Consider the following 22,298-nt stretch of genomic DNA (forward strand, 5'->3'; position numbering starts at 1 on the left):
ACCCTTATGAAATATGCTGAGCACCAGAGGAAATCACAAACTTCTTAGTCTTAAGTCACGATAATACTTGTAGTCAGTTTAATATTCCGACACTAGCTATAGTCTGCCGACAGACCCGCTCTCTCCCAAAGAGTGCGTAGTTAATGGAAGCTCCAAAATCACACATCTTCTTTTGTTGTTGACGACTGCTACACGACAGTCTCAACGGAGAAAAGGAGGGGCCTTTGACGATTAAAGATTAAAATAAGCCGTTTTGACGGCTGACGGTTAACGTTTGGTCATTTGACGAATAATTTTTCGGAATGGTTTATAACATGAAACTTAAAAAGCTCAAATTTGACTGTAATTTTTCATAAAAGGAAACAATTTTGTCCATATCTGATTAATTCATTTAGTCCTACGATTCGCACATTAACAATTAGGTCTTTGTTCTTCAACTATGTGTCTCATTAGTCGCAATTACATCCTTTATTACCGTTGGATGTTTTCCTGATTTAATCGCATGCTCCCGAGACTAGAAGTTGACGGATTTGCACATAGATGTATTTTTGTGATATATTAAGAAAATCATTTACAAACAACATAACTTGACCCCATTTAAGTCAATCGTTTAGTTCTTAATTAAGGATATCTGAGATATTATTGAAACAGCTCGAGACGTTTCCCTGCCTGTATTTTATTGCAGCAAATCCTCACTCCTCTAAACTTATTATACAAAATTATACGGAAGAAACAAAGCAGTGTCTTGGTTTAAAACCCTAACTACGGAAGTCTACATGGCCGTAACATATCAAATAGATGAGTTTTGTTTTTCTTGCTAAATCAAACTGACTACCGTGGAATTCCGATAATAAGCCCTGGGTATTTGGCTCCCTCGGTGGGCTCCCGGGGTTGTCTCGGTTTCTCGAGGGATTATTTACGTAGAAGCTGGTCAGAAGGATTTCACAGTTAAAATAGAGAGATGGACGTTTAAATTTGGAAAGGCATTAGCTACACATAAGAACACTATATGGTGGAACTCTCTTAACGCAAGCTTAAGAAACACAAAAATAAAACAACTCGACAGTCGACAAGTGAACATCAGAAGTCTCTTAACATACCGCGAGGATGTAGAATATAACTCACGTTCTACAATAACGAACTAATAATTCCAAAAAGAGTCAAGAAGAAAAAGAGTTAAGGCAAATCTAGTGAACGTATTTTCAGGCATACCCGTTTATCGATTGGTTAGCTGTTGACGTCTAAGATTGGGGGCAACGGGGGGGGGGGGGGGGTGGGTGGTGGAGCCTATTATCGGAATTCGACGGGATTTAATCGTAATCAAAGCCACGCTTCAGCTGAGGGATACAAATGAGAATGGTCAGCACAGCACACAGTCCGAACGAGATTGACGTCAGAGCCATGGTCTCAGCCTCATGATAATTGTCTGCTTCCCGCCTCTTACGTCCCTCGTTTCCAGCCTTGCGCGCCTGAACAGAGTTCAAATGGAATAGAGGTCAGTAAGATGAGTAAACACGATTGTGTCCAAAAAATGTCCAATAAAATAAACTGGGGTTATGAAGAACAGGCTCAGATGCCATTTTACTAATGTTTTAGGAAATTTTTGAACTTTTTACCGTGGATTTTATTCAGATGTGAATTTGCGTTTTTAATTATTCTAGGAGACAAAGACGAAAGGGATAACCTCTCTTGTCTCCTTTTCAACCTTCATTTCATTTCATTTCATTTGAATTTGAATTTGAATTTGAATTGTGAATAAACAGTTATGCCATGTGATGTTATGTTTTGTTTTGTTATGTTATGTCATGTTATGTTATGTTATGTTATGTTATGTTATGTTGTGTTGTGTTGTGTTGCGTTATGCTATGCTATGTTATGTTATGTTATGTTATGTTATGTTATTTCATTAATAAAGATATAAATAAGCTATATTATGATATGTATGTGATGCGATAGCAATCATATGTAAAGAGTATTTTCACGACAGCATCGTGGGGAAGGGGCGCTTGATTTGAAATGGAAGATGGATTAAAAATATGTAAGCACACTTGCGAGTGAGTGAATAAATGACAAACATATATATATATATATATATATATATATATATATATACACTTGATCTTCTGAAGCAAAACAAATGACAAGCTAAAAATAGATTGAGTACTTACCAATATCCAAAACACGATAGATATGATTCCAACAGGGAACAGAGTAAGCAGGGATATCATAACCAGTGCTGTTCGTACGCCATCACTGAACAAAAGTTTCTTACAAGCCTCCTGGAAATTTATGAAAAGTATATCGTTTTACTATTCAGTTATAACATACATTCTGTTAGATGGGATAAAACCTTCGGTTTTTTCGTATTTTCATGTGCAGTTCTACACGAAAAAGGTCCAATCAATATTAGACTTTCGAATCAAGTCTGATTTGAATAGCCAACATTTTTAGAAGAGTGCTCGTAGAACCATATTAATAATAATAATAATAATAATAATGAAACAGAATAAAACAGAATAAAACCACATTCATCAAAGAAATCACTTACTTATTGAGACATGTTAATGCATCTTCAGATAATGAGATATGAACAAGCCACTGACATTCTTAAGAAGATATCTTTCGAACGATATAATTACTATCATGATTGGACAGTTAATGTTAACGTTAATTGATTATATTGTTGGCGTTCTATCACGAATGCCGTTTTCTTATTGGCTATGCTCCCAGGGAGGGGGTACTCCCTTATATGGGCTATATAGGTATGTGCGGCCCCAAAGGGCATGGTTTTTCAGCCGTTTCGGTCATAAATAGGGTATCGATTTTAGCTGATTTTGGCCATTTTGGTCATAAATAGGGTATGGTTTTTGTACTCTTGTCTTCATATGGGTATGTTTTTAAGACGAAGCCACTTTTTCTTCATTATCGAAAAGACAAATCAACAAAAGCCCTTCACAAATTATGTTTACGGCAATTTAACATTGGTCTGAACTAGGGAACTAATTTCAACGCAGCTCTGAAACAGGGTTTTGATTCAAGGGTCAGGTCATAAATAGGGTTTCGAATTTTTGGTCAGGTCATAAATAGGGTAGGGAATATCGCAGATTTTGGTCATAAATAGGGTAAGGGTCTTGGGAGGCGGGCCGCACATCCCCACCCAATTTCTCTGGGAGTTCCCCCCCCCCCCCACCCCCGGGCCTATGCTACTCAGAATCTATTCTGTTGTAGATAATGAGAATCCTAGCAATTTGCGGTTGTTAACAAAATGACGGTCACTTCGAAGTGTCTGTATACTGAGAGGATTTAGATAAAATTTTGAAAGACTAGTAGGTTTATACTAAATTAGATTATTCGTTCTCGATTGCTATGCGCGATGCGCCCTCGTAAGGTATCACGCCATAGCCAAGGCATCCCGAGGACAAAACTAATTCTGAAAACCCTTACATAGCCTCCTACATGTGTACCACTACCAAAAAAACAAGAGACAAAACAAAACAATAACAAAAATAACATTACCACTACCAACAATAGAGAAGAACAACAACAAAGCAGTAAAATAAAACATCAGTAACAGATTTTTGTATCAGTTCTTTTTTCGGAAATCACCGTTGTTTGCCAATATCATTGTTCGTCATTTATGATTTCAATAGGAACAAATTGTCAAAAACTGGTGTCATGGTACTTCCACCAGTGCTGAGAAGCACTGACAGTATTTTAAAATTAAAATTACGATTTTGATTAACATCTGTACCCGGTATGCGGCATCTTCTTCGGTCCTGCTTATCTCCATTTCCTTAGTAAGGAATAAAAATAAAAATTAAAAGCCAATTCATTTTATTTTCAGTTACTGTGATTAGGATAATAGTTACGTAAAACTATTTAACAACCATTGTGCAAAGGCTGGAATTGATTTCTTGTCTGTAAATACTAAGATAACATTTAAATTTATTGCATGCTCTGTGGACCTCATTACCATGCCTGTCTAATTTTCAAATTTAGCGGTCAATGGTTGACTATTAAGTCTCGAGGAAAATAGTTTAAACTTGGTTTAATTAGCCGCATATTTAGCGTGTTTTCTGGCATTGCTGATAGACAATTGGACGGCCTGCCTTCAACCTTTCTCCCATCTGGCTTGCTGAACTTACAGGTTTTACTTTGACAAGACAAACACCTCACTAGTTTGTTTTTCGGCCTGGAAAATTACATGCATCATCATATAAGTGAGAAAATTGGCTGAGAGCAGGACAATTTATCGTCTTTAGAATTCGCACTGAGTTGCAAATTGATACATGTGCTTTCGTAATTGTCTCAGAGTCACATAATGAATTAGGCAGCGTCCGCGCTACGCCGGAGAAATCTGAAAACGCGCACAGCTTTATTTCTACGGTTTGGCTTACCGTCCACAAGAAAACGGAGCTTTTCTAAAACGCTCGGAGAAAAAATTTGACGCGTTTTCAGGATGAAATCTCCGTTTCCAAATTCCTCCGGCGTATAAAAGCTCGAGCAATTAAGGATTTACACTACTACTGATATTTGAAAATTCTTTCAAATTGTGGTCGCCCAACGGCTTGATCAATTTTAAAGGAATTTTCAAATATCACGAGCAGCAGTCGTGATTATCTATACTTATATAAGTTATACAATTATACAGAATTCACAAATGGTACAAAACGTTTCCAGACGGACAGGCAAGGCAAGGTCCACACAGCATGCTATAAATTGAAATGTTATCTTTGTATCTACAGACTTAAAACAACAAAAAAAATCGATTCCAGACATTGCACAATGGTTGTTAACCTCTCTGGCTGAAAATAATTCATATGTCTGCATGACGATTTCGGCTAACAAAACATAAAGGGACTTAAAGCAGTAGACTTGCCGATTGATTGCGTAAGAAAGTACATTACAACAAAGCTAAAGAAATAAAACAATATAAAATAAAACAAGTTGTAGGAAGCATCCACTAAAACAGTCAGCTTAGGATACACATGAGTGCCCGACTAAAACACGTGAAACACCAAGCTTCATTGCGAAATTTGTTGCACGACTGTTAAGAGAGCTCAAGACCGATGAGTTTGAAAAACACCCAGTGTAACATTATATGAGGAAGTTACACCTGCCATTTCAGACTACTTAAGATGTGGTTATTTTATGAAAATTTTAGCTTAATAGGGGGGAATAATTACGGAGTAAACGAAACTAACAACGTTACTGATTCCATTTGCATTTATATTTCGGCTGATTGTGCGGTACAGTTCACCACAGCGAATGGAATGACAACACGACGTGAGAATAACACAGACGCGAAAAAACTCGTACTAACCTCGCTAGCTTACGCAGTGATGAAAACTGAGTGTAAATTCAAACTGCAGTAACATTGAATTGTCACAAGTAATTTGAATATGCGCAAACTTTAATTTCAGGCCTTGAATTTAATCAAGACTAATAAGAATATGGGCGCCGCAACTTTCGAAGGGCGTTTTATTTGTCAGTGTTATGCTAAAACCCTCGAGGACGTTGATCATTCTGCTGTCGTCCAAGGTCGCCGATCATCGATAATTTGCAAATAAATTGCACAAGAACGCATTTAGCACTGCGTACTAACTGAGGACTAATTAGTAAATCATACTGAGTAGCAGATTCTGAACACGTGAAAGAAGATACAATTAAATGCATTGCCAGCAACAAACGAATGCGGCTGAGGAATCTTAACGCCACAAACTTGAGGATAAAGTTGCTGTCAGATTTGTTTATAGCGCATGATTGATTTCGACTGACTTATATGATCATTCTGTTCATTGCTCATTTACATCGAAGTTGGACTAAACTTCAGTTTTTCAAGCTTGATAGAAATAAATAACACCACTGTACCTGTTATCTTAGTTAGTGTTACGATGGTGCTGGAGCTAAAAGAACTGAAATATGACGTTTCTTTTCCAACCTTGGATAGCAATATTTAAACAACGAGCCTTTGTCTCGAAATTGGTCAGTACTGCGGCAAAGGAATCTATAACTTACCTATTATGAAAATTATTACTTCTTGTAAGATAGAAGTGATTTCACTTTATCAGATTCCTTCTCAGGGCAGGGTTCCTTGTTGGAGTTACGTTGAAGCCGTTGCAGAGAGCATTAGATGTTCAGCGAAGCACAGATCGAACGTACACCGCTCAAGGATCAAGCGTGACCTTGCGGTCTCGTTTGCATTTCAATGATTGGAATGTTCTTCGGGGTTTTGTGTTACAACATTCAATGACAGATTTGCATGATAAAAGAAGGAAATGATAATATGACAAAAAAAAAATCAATAATGAATTATTGTATTAGTGTTGATGGCTGCAAGAGGCGTCATCAATCAATTCAAGGGCTACACAGACGACTTCTGAGTGAGCTTTTGAAAAGGTTGATATATAATCAAAACAGAATATCGTGAGAAAGAGGCAAAACCAGGAAGAACAGTAAAAAATATATTACTCAATAGGCTAGCGTACTGAGCCTCCTGCTGTCAGAAAGGTTAATTAACTAGTCTTATATATTGATCCTAAAAATGCTCCATATTATCGTAAACGGTCAGGAAAATAAAACACATCAACAGTGATTTGGGGAAATTTGCTTTACAATGAAAACTAATTTCTCCCATTTTATACTTTTATTTTTAGTTTCTGAATAAAGAGAAATTGCATTTCTAGCATCACGAATCTCAAATTGTACAATCCCGATTTTTTGAACAACCACACTGTTATTCGAAGCAATTGTTGACTGCCTAGGCAAAGAGTTAGGAGAAAACTCGATTTCTCGAACCGCAATTGCCATTCTTCCTTCTGCTAAACAAGTCGCATGTATTCACGTAAATCTAATCATGATAAGCAGTTTTCTGAATTGAGCTGCAGTTAATCAGTGTTTTATCCATCAAGTCAGGAGTGTTGCCTGAGAGAAGGAAGAGAAAAAAAAATTACTTCGCAATGTGTTTGTGTCTGGTGCAGACGGGGTAACGTGACATTTTGTGGTGTTCTTCGGATTCGTGATATTTGCGATACAGCACTCCAAGATGATCTAAAATGGCTCAGGGCTATTGCAATCGGTGAGAATTTTATACAACTATGTGATCCAAAACATGTGAAACATTTTACTGGCCTCTGTAAATCTTCTTATAGAGAGGGAAGTTTTCGCGTAAAATATCCAGAATCCTCAGACAATTATTAAATTTCTAAGTTTTGGCGCGTAAGTTAACTTTTCTCCTCCTTAACCGGTTTGCTTGATCGGCTTTGTATTTATGAGGGGAAATGACGTGCTGATCGCAGTAACAAATGGTTAAACTTGAGCAAGCAAGCCTTCTGGTGGTCTATTTCCTAAGATTGTAAACATAGGAACAACAGATTATTGGAATAGGACTTCTACTCACTCGCGAGGCATTTTCCGTGTTTACAATGTTAAGAACTCACGGTATCAACTTTCGTGACCTGGCATATTTAATATTTTAAAAGAACAATGGATAGAATGAATGCTATGTTGTGGTAAACTTCTCAATAGTGTGATCACTGACTGTCGCGGCTGACCGACGTGTGAGCGTGAAACTTTACGCGCACTTTTCCGTGAGTTTAAACCTCGTTTGGCCGTAAGTGATACTCCGGCATACCACAGTAAATTGACATCAGCTGGCTTGGAATTAGTTCAACAGTCTAGAGCTGAATAGCTTTTAATTCTCACAAGACGGGACATATTCTTACTTCGTTACCTTTGAGGTAGGCTCACAGTTTTTTTTACGTATTTACACGTTCTAGGAGATGTTGTTTCTTTCACGTAACATCGGACAAGACAATTTTGCTAGCATGCAGTTTCTACATAACGGTTTGCTGGCGTTGACAAAAACTAACATCACAAAATGATAACCAACCGAAACGAAGCGTCAATTTCATATGGCGACGATCCAGAAGTATGCTGAATATTAGTTGATGTATTTACTCCTCCATCCTATTGAATTAATTATTGACCTCAGTAAGAACATACGTGATGTAAACTCTCGCAAAGTTTGCGTTGGGCTTATACCTATGAAACGCTCCTGACGCAGTTGTTCGACTAGTTCGCAACAGGAACGATCGTTCACTTACGCCACTTAGCATATTCATATAGTAAGGTGTGTGGTGTCTACCTAGCTGCTGAGATTAGCGAGCGGGTGATTTGTGGCAGCTACCGCCGCCATTTTATTAGTGCTGAAAATTCCACATCATGATGATGTTTATAACTCCGCACTGTTCTTCGTGAGTCGTAGTACATGTAAACAAGTCAGAAGGCTGTTTTTACGAGAACTAAATCGCTTTGTTATTCTTTCTGAATATACATCTCATATCAATAATGCCAGACATGCTTTAGTATGTCGCTCTTACTGCCTTTTACGGCTTGAACATGTTTGTTATTGAACACAAATGTGACTGACATTTATTAGTATTCAACGTGCTTTTCCACGTTTCCGCGTAATTGTTTAATTTACGTTAATGTGGTATATATCACGTACCTGACAAACCCGCCTAAACCAATAGCGTGCTTTCCTCTAGCTTTTCAGTGTGCCAATTATATTGATGTTGTGTCTTGTAATGATCTTGCACAAGACACTGACATCTTATTCGAGACCTACGCTGTGAGACGTTTGTTGTCTGGGGCATTGTGGGAACTTGTTTGAAAGTTTATATCCTGATGTTTGAGCCGACCTAATGCTATAATAATGAGCCTCAAAGACACATTCTGTCAGCCATGTCACGGATGGTTTAGTTTGTTTAATATTTGTATCAAAGTATATTTAAAAAACAATAAAAAATATTGTGTTCCTGCTTTGGAGTTCATGAATAAAATACAGTAAACATTTGACTATTATTGACTTTTAAGTACTTTTTAAACTGTTTGAAATATGTTGAAAAAATTGAACCCTAGCTCTGCTAATGTATTATTATTTCTTCTAATTATTAATGTTTTACTTTTTTCATTTTACTAACAATTGTTATTAATTGTTTGTTGTCAGGAGTTTATTCGATATTAAAAATGCAGGGCAGTAACAAACAAGGCTACCAGGTACACTAATACATTAAACGTAACTATCGCACATGGCTGAATAAGATTAGGGCATTTGATTCTTGAGTGAAGTGGTCTGGGGTCGAAAACTGGCCATTGGTTTGTTGAAAGAGAAAATAAGGGGGCCCTTGTTTTCTCTTCCCGATGTCCTTTTGGGCACTTCCCTGTCACATTGCCTCTCTGTAACCAGAACCACTATACCGCGAAGCAGAATTGTTTGGCAGCCTGATCAAACGCGGGAAGGATCAATTAGGAGCGGACCTGTGATGGACTTTTGACTGAACTACTTTAATGAGAAAGATTGTAAGGAAAATCGGCATATTGAAACGGGTACTGTACTTTGCGCCGACATTTGAACTTGGGTCAATGTAGCCCATCCAACGAAAGCAGGATTGGCTGTAGCAAAAAGCTGCTGAGGGAATTTCTCACCCCACCCCCCCCCCCTCCCCCTTCTTCTCCCCCGGGTGGAATGGTGCTGGCCGCATAATAACTGGTTATGATGCATTGTCAACGATGTAAGATTGCATCGTTAGTTCATCACCGTTTCAACTGTTTCCCTGATTGGCTTACAGACAAGAAAGTTTATAGCTTTGAGTTACATACTATACACTATTCTTATCTATTGCTCATTATCTTTATTTAAAAACAATTAATTTTTAGGTACCAGTTGGTTTTCAGATGGAAAGCGTGAGTATCAGTAGCATTTACTACACCTTATTCTCTATAGTCCAAGCAAGTTCAGTCTTCCAGATGTTTCAAGAGTGGCGATTTTCTCCTTAACGTAATCTGCTGAAACGGGGAGCTTAACAGAATGTTTAACCAAATTAATAATATTATTTTAAAGCTCTCTAGCCGCCGTTTTTCAAGTAATATATATTAGAATGGGGTCACCAGTTGTATGTTGACCGATGTCTTACTAAAATGGCCTTTCTTGTACATTTTCCAAGCGTGGACCACTCAGGGAAGCTCCTCCGAATGATTACCGCGTTCTGGCCATTGTGTCGATATTCTTCTGTCCACTGCTTGGCCTCTTGGCACTTGTCATGTCATTTCTGGTAGGTACAACAACTTACTCATTTACTCCATAGCAACTCAGAATATGAGTTATACAGCTACCTGCTGGAGAAATCCTTGGGTTGGAGCCTGGATGAAGAAAGGAATAAAATGCCGGGGGCTAACTCACAAATACCCCAAAAGTCAGTACATAACTCATGACCTTTTTCCAGTGTTCTAGTCCGAATTGAAGTTTTAAGTTTGGTTTTCCACAAGGCCCATGCTTCAGTCTGCTCCTATTTACAATGCACTCTTGTAAGCTGTTCGTTTAGGTAATCAAGTAACTTTTTCGTGCAATTTGGAGTAATTTTTCAGGGAGTAAAAAATGTACTTATCTATTCCAAATGCTCGAGACTACTTCTTAATAAGACCTAATCATGTACATGCAATTCAATTTCAACTTTCCGTTCTCAATTTCAACTTTTTCACTCAATTTAAACTTTCTGCACTGTTTTTGATTTATTGAGGTGCTCTCAGCCAATCAGCATAATGGCATTTTTGCATGTATGTTATCAGAGATTGTTGGTAAACCTTTGGCACCGGAACGTTGTCACGCTGATTATACTCAGCTCTCAATACTTTGTGTTCAGACTGGGCGATGTTGTTTCTCACCTGTCTTTGATCGCTGCCATGGAAGTTTGCATCGACCACCTGAGATGATAGATGGTTAAAGATAATCTCGTAGTAAATGATGTTGATGATGATAAGACCGAGTTTGTTCAGATTTGTGCCAGTCAGCAACTGAATAAGCTTGGTATCAACCCACTGTTGATTGGAATATCTGTAGTTAAGACGATCGTCTAGGTCATGGTCTCTTGTGAATGGACTCAATAAGATTTGCAAAATAGCATCTTATTAGTTATACTACATTGATCGGACCTGGAAATATCTTAGCAAAGGTTCAACTGAAATTCTTGCTCATGTATTTGTAACTAGTCGTTTGGATTACTGTAATGTTCTGTTGTACGGATTACCTAACTCATGCATAGTTTATGTGAGCCACATGGCTTTGGACCATGGCTTTGCATGGGTCCCCCACTTCCTCTGAAGCTCTGTTAGTAGGAATCTCTGTAGTCGAAAAACTAAATAACTAAGTAACATTTTTTTTTTCAGACTAATCAGCGCTATGAAGAAGATGACCTCAAAAGAGCTGCGGACGCATCCAGAGATACAAAATTTTCAGCAATTCTTGCCATTGGTTTTGGAATTGCCATCGCACTCTTTTTTATTTTCATTGTGTTAATCGTGCCAACATTTGCCTAGAAATAGCCTTGGCACATATATTGGTCTCCTCTAGCAAAAAAGTAATTAACCCAGGAGGTAAAAACAGTCATAACAGTAAATCGCCTTAGGTAAAGTAAAGCACTCATTATTGGCTCAGCAACAACGGTGCATTTTAAAGTGCTCACGTACATATCATAGCTACTTTTTTCTCAGGAGAGTACTTCATTTCATAGAAAGCACCGGCGAAAGATATTACATAAATGTCAATCAGAAAATGTAGACAGTACAACATTTTGAAGCTGTGCGGAAACGATCGGCATGGGTACTCATATTTTACTGTATCTGTAGAATAACACACATTTCATTTGCCATCTTCGATTATGCACCCCCGTGCAATCATGAAATTCAAAATATAATTCCACCCCTGTCCTGAAAAAGCCGCCAGCATGCGTGAATGAATGAATGTATGTAGTAAGAGAGGACGGTATTACTCCAGTTTTTTTATTCTGAGAAAACAAAAACATTGAATATGAATCAAATAGATTCAATCATTATGGAGATTGACAAGGAGATCATATTTGTATAGTTAAAAATATGAGTACCGGGCGCTTAATCGAAGAAGTACGAATTACCGAAAAATTATACGTAATCAGTTTTTAAGTACGTAGAACTTTGTTATTCTGCGTTTAGTTTGCCTCAATAACAACCTGACTATAGTTCTAAGAGTGGATTGTGCAATCAGTTTTTCTTATCCCTGTATACATTTGTAAGAAATGTACCACTGCTCAGTTTAAATAAGTAAAATTAAATGAGCATGGGAATGAAAGCTACGTGGTGTATAAACCAGTATTGTGCAAATAAATCGTTGTGTAATCGTTGTAAGAAACATCAAAAACAAAGCTAACATTTCTTACATGTATAAAGATCTTTTGCTCCGATCCATCAGAACATAAAAATTTATAGTGTAATTCGATTGCGTTTTTTACACGAGCTTCTGGCATACATGAGTGCAAACTCGCCCCTTGTATTGACATTAATAATAAGATTGATTGTATTGTATTGTATTTTTGGAGGGACTAAATTGAAGAGCAAACTTTGACATGCAACCGAATACAGAAGGGCAAATAAATTTCGTTAAGTTTATATTTTGCTTGCTTTTTGTTTTGTTCAGGGAAACAGTTCTGCGAGGTACTCTTTGCGCTACGCTACCATCACTTTCATGGCTTGATCAAGCCTTAAGTCAAGAGGACGTGTTTGTGGACCGAGGCGCTAAAAAAACATCGCGACCAATATCTAGCCATCTTAGCCGGGCAAACTTGGTCTGCTTAATAAAGGATATATTACATGACATAAACAACAACATTTTCGTCCGGGAAACAGGAGATGATCCCTACAGGAAAAAATCTCATCGTTCCCGCTACGTTGACTAATCAGAGCGCATCAGTAATTTGGTTCATCTTGCCCGCTGGCGGAGCTAGCCATGTAATAAAATGGATTAACGATTAGTTCGAAAGCTGATATAAAGCGCTATCGTAACTCGCTATACATGCAGAGAAGTGACAAAACTGATTTAATCTATAGGTAAACAGAAATCTCTAAATTTTTGGTTGTGCCTCAGAATATACCATTTATTTCGTGCTTTCAATTTTTGTTGCCGCCTTACTATGCAGCGATTTCACTCATATTTCTCCCTTAAAAAAAATTAACAGCAACGTTTTCGTGCAAGTTGTAGTGGATTTTCATGGTAATTTACAACAAAATCCAAAATATATCGATATTTTTACAGACGGCAATCAAATATTTATAATTTTTTTAAGGCCTAACACCTCTAAGGAAAGCTATGAGGGATTTACCACGAACTAAATTCCTCTTTGAAGTCCAATATTTGGTGATTTGAAAGGCCTAATCCAAGGACGTTGTATTTTTTTCGTATCTGTTTTTAACGAGTTATTGTCAGCCAAAAAACAATTTTTTGAAGAACGTTTCAGTGCTTTCATGATAACGTTCGATTTGTAGTTTAAAGCTTCGTCCATAATTAAAGAGTTTTCAATAGAATGTGATACCGTGTTTGCATTTACGTTTTAAAGCAATGACCTGAATAAGCTGATTAAAAGGTGTCTGGGATTTCAGAAAACGTCATATGCTGTTTCGATCTGCGTTTTCGACGTTGGTAGGTAGGATTCTGAAGAAGGTTTAGAACCAAAACGGCAGATACATTTGACAAGAGGTAAGAATATTCGTATCTTTTTGTTAGGGAAAATATAGTTTTAAAAAAGCAAGGTACCATGTTTTAAAATAAACTTATTATATTCCAAGCCTTCGTTTTGGAAACACAAATCTTTTAATCTCTGACCAGTTAATATCACAACATGAAATACACGTACGTTTCATTTTTCCCTCAAAAGTCATGAAACATTTTTAGGATCAGTAACATACGAACGTTTCCAGCTTCCGCCGTAAGATATCAGACTGTACATTTCGCCAAATGTTTTCGTTTATTTAAAATTCCGTAGGAGACAAAATGAGAACACTCAAAATGCACTTAATATGGCACTTGATAAGAGATTCTGCTCTGTTATTGTGTTTGCCTAGGCTGCATTTTTTTGTAATTATTAAAGGCAGCTGCTTAGTACTGCCTTTTCATTTTCAGCTGAATAGTATTTATTCTTAAATACTTTTTTTTTTTATAAAATGAAGACTCATGGTGCTTGTGCTATAATTGCTCAATTGTTATTTATCATGAAACAAGTAAGCAAAGGACTTATCATCTCAGCGAAATAAAAAGAAAAGGATAACTATATTTCCATGGGGTTATCAGCAGGATAAGCCACTTTTGTTTTCAAGAACATATGTATAAAAGCTGGTAAGCTATCTTTGGTTCCAGCTCTACAACCTCTTTTTTGAAACACCAAACCAAAGAAATGCACGGTATAATGCTGAATTTTGTAATAAGTGTATCATCTTCGAGAAGTGATTGGCTATGCATACGGTTTATTTTCAAAACAGGATAACTAGTACTAATGCATGGGCAAACGACCATTCAAATTTTCATTTACATCAATCAGTCAAAATCCAACCAGAGTTCCATAATAACATGTGCAAAAACGAGTGCACGACCCCGTTCATCGTTTGGGTCGTTTTTCTGAACCCACCTTACTTCGATCCGGTGTTGATTTGTTGCATTGCACAATTGGTTTTCCGACCCGGAAAAGAAAGCCAACCCCTTAGTTCGCCTTCTTAATTCACATTAGTCCAGAATAGGTCGGTTTTCAACTCTATAAACAGTAATTTCAAATACATTGCTTTACTTTTGTTTTGCTAAACCTCATTATGGTCCACAAAGACAGAGGCTATTTGTGTCTTGGTCACTCAGTTTCCTCCACGGGTAGCGCCGCTAAAAGAAGTGGCATCAAGCTCTTACTGACTTCACGGATTAGTTCATTGTCTTGTATACTTTTGTTGTAGTTGGCCATCTTGAATGCCTTGGCTTTGTTTTATTAACAATCAATTAAAAACCACTCTAACGAGTTCGACTTCAGTTATTGACCCTCTTTGCACACAGCCACTGTAAATGCTCATTCTAAAAACTACGTATTCTATTCACTATTACCACAAGAACGCTTCTGAGCAATAAAAGATTGAGGCCGGTATTGGTGTTTCCTGCTTGCATCTCTTTTATTAGTGTAGTGAAAGCAACTTTGTAAGGGGTTGAAGCTCTCGCTTGACCATTTTCAGTTACAAATTGTTGTTGTTGTTTATAGTGGTCAATGCGCTTAGCAACACCTAGCTACTTCACAGGCATGCCACTTAACTGAAAGAAACAAATATATCAACTAAACATAACAGGCTTAAAAATCCCAACTGGCGGGAGGCAGACTAGTTGGCTATTTACAAGCATAACCGAAGAGTTGAACTAGGGTCTACCGCGAAACAACTCCAACTTAGTGGTCAGAGCGGGACTTGAACCCGCAACCTCCGGATTTCAAGTCCGGCGCCCTAACCACTCGGCCACGCTGCCTCCTTCAAATTCATGCAAGATGTCCCGGAACAAAATAACGGAGTGCACATAACTTCTTTTATGCAATTAACCTGGCCTAGATACGGTTTACTATAGTACGGTGCACGTGCTTTCTTCCATTTATTTTCCAGATTCTTGGGATGAGCTGTTATGCCTTTCTGCATAGGAAGAAGATGTTGAAAGAATCGTACATCGGGCTTGTATGTTTGTTAATGTTGGACTCCTTAATAACAGCTGACGGTAAGTATCCTCCGCTTTCAAAATTGTAATTCTGGAACATCAATGGTTCGTATTTTTCGTCTCAACCGTAAATCAATGAGAAATACTTTCAGTTACCTGAAGACGGAAGTACACTTATGCTGAAATCGGAATTAAAACTCAGAGAAAACTTTTAAATCCGGTAATTATCAATCGTTATCGATTTTTGCCAATCGATAGCAATCGATAAAGAAATTTTCTGTGAGCTCGATTGTTATCGATTGCTGATATCAATCGATAGCAATCGGCGATTGATATCGATTGAATCGACTGATTTCCGATATCAATTTTTATTGATTGACTACGCCTGGTGTGTAAATAGCCAACTGGTCAGCCTTACACCAGTGGGGGATTCTTAATAATTTACATTCTATTTTCAATATTTGTTTCATTATTTACAATGTCCCCAATTAACCCAACACTGCTAAATACACTTGAACAGTTATTTATTTCATTTAATTTTAATTACTTTTTTTTTTGTTAAATGTAATCATTTAATAGCGGCAGTACCTAATGAAGAGCAGAGGCTGCTGCATGACCTCTTTCAAAACTACAGCAAGTATTCCCGCCCTGTGATGAGGAGAAATGACCAGGTCGTGGTCACATTCAGAGCAAAACTCAAACAAATAATTGACTTGGTGAGTATGTCAGTCAGCACAGTCAAATCTAGAAACAGTGGTGGGAAAGATACAGTTGTTTACCCGGCAGAACAGAAACACACTGGGACGCCACAAGCCCCTCAAAGGAGCTATGTCACGGCATTTTGAGTTATTTTGGCCACGAACAAAATTACCTTTAAATTGAAAGAAACCTGCAAATATTGTTTCTTTTAAAAGATAGGAAAACACCAAAGAGATATTAGTAAATCATAAAGGATGGAAAAGATTAACACGGATTACAAATGACAAACTAGAAAAATTTAGGCTAAACTTGTGAAGACGTACATACCGTGACTTAGCTCCTTTAACACGTACGACCTAATGTAAGCATCAGCGCAGGCATAAGTGCAAGTGTATTCTTGACACATGTGATGTGAGCAAAAACAAGGCGTAAACATGCATAGTTCGTGCTTTACATGTTCATCAGGATTGCGCGTATGCTTACGCTCAATTACGTTGTTCGTGTCTGATCAAAACCATCTTAACTGGAGAGGGTCGCCGACTTCCACTTGCGCTTGTCTCGTCTTGGGAGATACAACGTTGACGGCCTAAGCATAGCTGCAATCACATGTGTTTGTACTTAGCTATTTTTCAGAGGGCCACAAGTTCATTAGTTCTTTACTTTGAAGTATCACCCTCTTCACCTAAGGTTTGATTGATTGATTGATTGATTGATTGATTGATTGATTGATTGATTGATTGATTGATTAACTAAGCAACAAGCCAAATTCAAAGGAGGAACTTTTTTTCTTGTTCTTAAAAGTAAATAATTATCTTTTACTAATGCTGACAATAATGCTTCAGAATGGTTGCGCCATGTGTATAGACCAAGTTTAGTCCGCATGCCCGACTTATAGGTTATACTTGCGCTTGCGCTTACACACGTGCTTACACGCTTCTTAGTCGGCCTTAACTTGCTTTCTGTTGGACTGAAGTATTCAACACAATGTTAGGAGGACACATATTTAAACATAATGTCATTTACATGGGGATGCTTTTAGGGAGGGTCTGATTTAATTCATAACAATTTTTTAATGTACATTCTTATGCATGCAATCTAGAAGGACAACGAGCAACTCCTCCAGGTCATTCTTTATACATATCAGGTCAGTATATCAGAACTATCACTCATACTAAATGTTGGTAAACAGTGTTAAACTTTTACTTATCCTTGTCAACATGTTTAGTTGTCTTCTTTCGAACTGAACCGGGCTAGCGGGATTCATGGGTTTTTAGCAAATGAGATACAAGTTGGATAAATCTTTGCATTGACGTAAGGATAACTTAATTGAACTCATGGCTTCAAGCCTTGACCATTGTCCTCGTGTTGTTTTATTGAGTCAACCTTACAAAGTGATGAGGGCAACTGACCCCGTGGCGAGCATCCTATCCACCGACAAGGGGGGAATTACCAGCACTTCTTCCAGAGGTATTCCATTATTCCCACCTGGCACAGACATTTGCTGTATAACAGCGTTAATTTATTATCACTCTGAGTTAAAATGAACAATTGTAGCGATCCAGCAATACAAATTTTAAACCATGGAAACTTTTGTGTGCAATACCGCCCACCCACACAGCTATTCTAGTTTCAAGATTATTACTTATGTTGCATGTTGTTGCTGACCCTTGACGGGGTAAAATATTCTCCAGGAATGGAATAATCCATTACTGACATGGAATGAATCTCAATACGGTGGAATTGACGAGATCAACGTAGATGCCTCCCAAGTTTGGGTTCCAGATATTGTGCTCTACAACAGGTATTCTAGAATAAAAATACTCATTATTATAGCCTGTACCTCGTTTTAAACAGCAAGAAACTTGTATCTATCCTGCATGAACTGAAAACCAATCAGAAAATACTTTACATATTTGAAATAGTAAGTGACGTCGCCGGACGGCATCATAACGCTCCGACTGCAGGGGCCGGTTTCTCGAAGGTCCCGAAAGTACACTCGGAAACGAGAGAGCAAAGTCTTTAATCTTATGCCTACAGAACTGTTTTATTCAGGTATCCTTAATATTAACAGGGGTTCCCTTCATACAAGAAGCTTCAGGCATATACAGCTCTCTGTTTGTAGAAACAGATTAACTAAAAATGGCTTTTCGGGCCTGAAATGTCCAGAAACGGGCCCCTGCAACTGGCGTTTATCTCCCGAGGAAGTAGACTGAGGGGGGGGGGGGGGGGGGAGATAACTGACATTTCAGGCTAACGCTTTCTGTCAGGAGAAGAGTCGTTGGAAAGGAAAGAGCACAATGGACGCTTGAACGAAGGAGAAGGGTGAAGGAAGGGAAAGGAAGTAGCTGACGCTTGCTACCTGAGCTAAGCCAGTTAATTAAGGAAGCAAAGAAAATAGTTGACGCTTGCACGTAAAAAAGGGTCGCAGAGTCCCACTTGGCGTTACCTGCCATATGGCTGTGTAGATTTTAGACATCTCGAAAAGATGAATCTTGTTGTAGGTTTAATTGTGTTTAGACCGGAGGATGAGGAAGTTGGTATTCATGGCCGTCTTAATCACTTATATAAACTTAATAACTTCTTTTAGTATTAAAACAAGTGACAATAAGCTTTGTAGCTGTTATATCTGTAATGTGCACGCCATTCTTCACAGTCTGACCTGATGTTTCCATGGCAATCATATTTTTTAAGAATTAAACAGCCGAAGTCGTGAATTTCGTGTAATTATCCATGTTGTTTGCTTTGTTGATGTGACTTTTGAGTTATTAGTTAATTTTGGCATGGTTTAATTGGATTTTGTGGGTTTGTATTGTTGTGGGGATCCTTGATTGTACTATTTGCAAGTCAGCATTTAACATCATAATTTTTTTTTACGATAACTGCAGAAAGTCTCGCGCACCCATTGGCTAATTTTCATCGTCAATATGCGGACAGACACATGAATTTATAATTTATGCGATGCGTCAACGAGCGATAGCGGACAATTTGACAATCTGTTATCGTAAAGGAACAAATTGAGGTCAGTTTTTCATGCGTCTGTCTTGTTATTGATGATGAATTTCGTCATAACATTGTCAAAGTAGTCTGCGGATCCACTCGGCTATCGCCTCGTGATCCAGAGATACTTTGACAATGTTATGACGAAATTCATAGTCAATAACAGGACAGACGGATGGAAAACTGACGTCAATTTGTTAAATGTCGCAGACCTGAGCGAAAACGTTTTTTGGACAAACTTAATATGCACTCGAGCTCTCCAAGTTTCATCACTTGCCTTGATTCTATAATTGCCAAAGTTACGGAGGAAGGTAAAAAATTCCTTCCCTGTCGTTGAGAAGCCAGAAAACTTAGGGCTAGGGCTGAATACGGTTGTGTTCTCCACAAGAGTTGTTTAACATTATGGAATGTCTCTCTTTATTTCTTGTATTTTAGCGCAGAGTTTACCTTCTCCGGGGGAACTCACAAGTACAAGACAGACGTCATTATTTTTGCTAATGGAAGCTCAATTTGGCTTGCACCTGCCATGTTCATTACAGTCTGTCACTTAGATGTCAGGTAAACCTTGCCAGTGTTTTGCATTATCCGTAATGCCGTAGAAGCGATAAGTTACAAGTTGTTGTCTTCGCGTTACATAACTAGCAGTATAACATTTAATCGTACAGAATAATGTTTTTGACCGTAAATACCAACTCAAAATTACAGTCCTATTTGTCATAATTCGTATTAATACGTAAGTCTCTTTTGGAGTGGGGGCGCGGTGGCCTTATGGTCATAGCGCTCGACTCTCGATCGAGCGGTCCGGGTTCGAGCTCTGGCTGGGGACATTGTGTTGTGTTCTTGGGCAAGACACTTAACTCTCACAGTGCCTCTCTCCACCCAGAAAATGGACAAATGGGTACCCGCGAATTTAATGCTGGGGGTAGCTCTATCGATCCATCTAGATATATGAGTCCCTACTCATTTCGTTCATTTCGTTTTAATCACTAATTGTTCCACTTGATAGTTAATTCACTTTTTTGTTTTCTATCCGAGATTTTTCCCTTTTGACGATCAAAAATGCCCGATGAAGTTTGGAAGCTGGACTCATGACGAAACACGTTTAGACATGCGCATTCTTACCAATGCGTCTAGCGATGATATTTACACAGAGCATGGCGAATGGCAGCTACTGGGACTGGAGCAGAAAAGGTGAATTTGTTATTTCTTTTTAGGCAGTTCAAAGTCATAACATGCTCAAAAGGATGATTTTCGCTTTCTTTGAGTGATCCTCGAAAATTTTGGTTTAACAAAAATGTTATTTATCTGCATCTATCGTTTTCTAGGACATCAAAATTGTACGACTGCTGCCCCAAACCGTACGTCGACATAACATACACTATTCATGTCCGCCGGAAGCCGCTGTTTTATACTCTGTACCTGATTGTCCCTGCCATAATAATAACAGCCATGGTCCTTGTTGGCTTCTACCTGCCGCCAGAGTCGGGAGAGAGGATGCAGCTAGGCATCACTGTACTGCTGGCCATGATTGTGTTTCTTCAGCTGGTTTACCAGAACCTTCCTTCCACCTCCAACAGTGCCCCCCTTTTAGGAAAGTTCTACATCGCCACAATGTTTCTGATTTCCCTTTCACTAGCCGCGACCTGTGTAGTGCTAAACTACTCGTACGGTCGCCATTGTGATGGTGAGATGCCGATGTGGGTTCGATTGATCATTCTAGATTGCCTCGGAAGAGTTTTTGGATCATCAAACAAAAACTCTGGAAAGAGAAGGCGAATGATAACAAGTGATGACATTTTAAAGAGAAATGAATGGAAAACTGCTGCTCACATACTGGATAAATTCTTTATGGCTTTCTTTGCACTCATAATAACTATCATGTCACTCTGTTTCTTTTACCAAGCTCCTCATTTTTAGGTTGTGATAGATATTTATCAGTAAAAGAAAAGAAAGTGAGAATAAACCCTTTACCAATGCATTTAACATAACCAGGATATTCCAACCCCCTCCTAGCATAAAATATGAATAGCAAGAGTGTTTTTACGCTCTGTCATTCTCTACTTAAGCAACTCACCTTACATGCTCCATTACGTTACTGTTTAAAATCGATCTTTTTCTTTGCTTGACTACTTAAACTACGGCCATCTTGTTATATACTGTCTAGGTGTACGGCCTTACATTCACTCCTGTTTTAGCCTCTTTACAATGGCCACCTCTCCACAAAGGCAACAGCCACAAAACGTGTCCCAACTGCCTACGTATCGTCTTGGCAATGGTCGATCAACGACCGACAACTGCATATCTAAAACCCCATTATTTATTGCAAAGGTCACGAAACTTGATCTATACCGCGCGTCGTTGCTCTCCGTTTCTATTTGTTTTCTGTTTTTCATATAGATATATTATGATCGTACGACGTGTTTTGGTGCTACAACAAGCATGCTGCGAATGTTGCATCCCGTGCGTATAGACAGTGAAAAACCAAATTATCCATAGGACAAAAAAGCAGGAAATGTTCTCCTGTGGCAAATGTATCTAACTTTTCGGTTAGACAGAAGGTTACTATAATTCTTCTATAACCTATTTATCGCAATTTCAAAATAATGATTCGAAATCGCAATATGTGGCAAATATTATTTAGAGACCAATGCCAAATTTGCTCAGAAATGTCAGTGGTTTTCATGTTTGTGACTGAGCACCACAATAGCACCAATCCTGCAAAGAAAATTCCTACAAGAAAGTCACCTTTAGATCTTCTTTAGAGACTTGTTAGGATATCGATATCTCGGTATCGACGTCAAGCTTTTTTCTTTTCTATGAAAAGTCTAATTCGGAAAAATAATGGACTTTTAGAAGAGAAATCAAGTAAGTATTGGCTCCTTTCCTCGGGAGAAAATAAGGCGGTAGATAAGGATTTGGCAGAAAACGAAGATTTTATACAGATTGTACAGACTTTTTTTGTTAAACTTGGCCATTATGGGCAAATCTCATGAACTAATCGGTAGCTGGTTATATTGTTATATCATTGGATGGTCTCTATCAAAAGATTTGTGTTAAATCATTAAGA

At 38.1% G+C, this 22,298-nt stretch overlaps 3 protein-coding genes and 1 non-coding gene across 5 annotated transcripts; 2 read left to right on the forward strand and 2 right to left on the reverse strand.

Moving 5' to 3' along the window:
- Nucleotides 1-656: 656 nt before the first annotated feature.
- Nucleotides 657-8,636, reverse strand: LOC149118875 (uncharacterized). Of its 2 annotated transcripts, none has more exons than XM_089274150.1 (4): nucleotides 8,510-8,636; nucleotides 3,752-3,793; nucleotides 2,169-2,279; nucleotides 657-1,469 (listed from the first exon to the last, which is right to left on the reverse strand). In XM_089274150.1, the coding sequence occupies exons 2-4, from the start codon at nucleotides 3,788-3,790 to the stop codon at nucleotides 1,311-1,313; spliced, it is 309 nt and encodes a 102-aa protein (XP_089130276.1). In that variant the 5' UTR covers nucleotides 3,791-3,793; nucleotides 8,510-8,636; the 3' UTR covers nucleotides 657-1,310. The 2 variants fall into 2 exon arrangements, with proteins under 2 accessions (XP_089130276.1, XP_089130271.1); XM_089274145.1 differs by lacking the exon at nucleotides 8,510-8,636 and adding an exon at nucleotides 6,019-6,249.
- On the forward strand, nucleotides 7,516-12,480 carry LOC110040677 (uncharacterized). Its single transcript, XM_020745958.2, has 5 exons — nucleotides 7,516-7,739; nucleotides 9,011-9,060; nucleotides 9,721-9,747; nucleotides 10,008-10,115; nucleotides 11,227-12,480. The coding sequence occupies exons 2-5, from the start codon at nucleotides 9,031-9,033 to the stop codon at nucleotides 11,374-11,376; spliced, it is 315 nt and encodes a 104-aa protein (XP_020601617.2). The 5' UTR covers nucleotides 7,516-7,739; nucleotides 9,011-9,030; the 3' UTR covers nucleotides 11,377-12,480.
- Nucleotides 12,481-13,468: 988 nt separating this feature from the next.
- On the forward strand, nucleotides 13,469-21,209 carry LOC110068598 (neuronal acetylcholine receptor subunit alpha-2-like). The gene is made up of 8 exons (XM_020776032.2): nucleotides 13,469-13,564; nucleotides 15,487-15,595; nucleotides 16,115-16,251; nucleotides 17,334-17,378; nucleotides 17,926-18,035; nucleotides 19,667-19,789; nucleotides 20,267-20,422; nucleotides 20,557-21,209. Exons 2-8 carry the CDS (start codon nucleotides 15,496-15,498, stop codon nucleotides 21,146-21,148), a joined length of 1,263 nt encoding a protein of 420 aa, XP_020631691.1. The 5' UTR covers nucleotides 13,469-13,564; nucleotides 15,487-15,495; the 3' UTR covers nucleotides 21,149-21,209.
- On the reverse strand, nucleotides 15,283-15,355 carry Trnas-uga (transfer RNA serine (anticodon UGA)). The gene has a single exon. It is a non-coding gene; the product is annotated as a tRNA-Ser (tRNA).
- Nucleotides 21,210-22,298: the final 1,089 nt, after the last annotated feature.

Source organism: Orbicella faveolata, unplaced genomic scaffold (assembly GCF_042242905.1).
Source record: "Orbicella faveolata isolate gen_17 unplaced genomic scaffold, um_ofav_v1 contig_1, whole genome shotgun sequence".
Classification (NCBI taxonomy): domain Eukaryota; kingdom Metazoa; phylum Cnidaria; class Anthozoa; order Scleractinia; family Merulinidae; genus Orbicella; species Orbicella faveolata.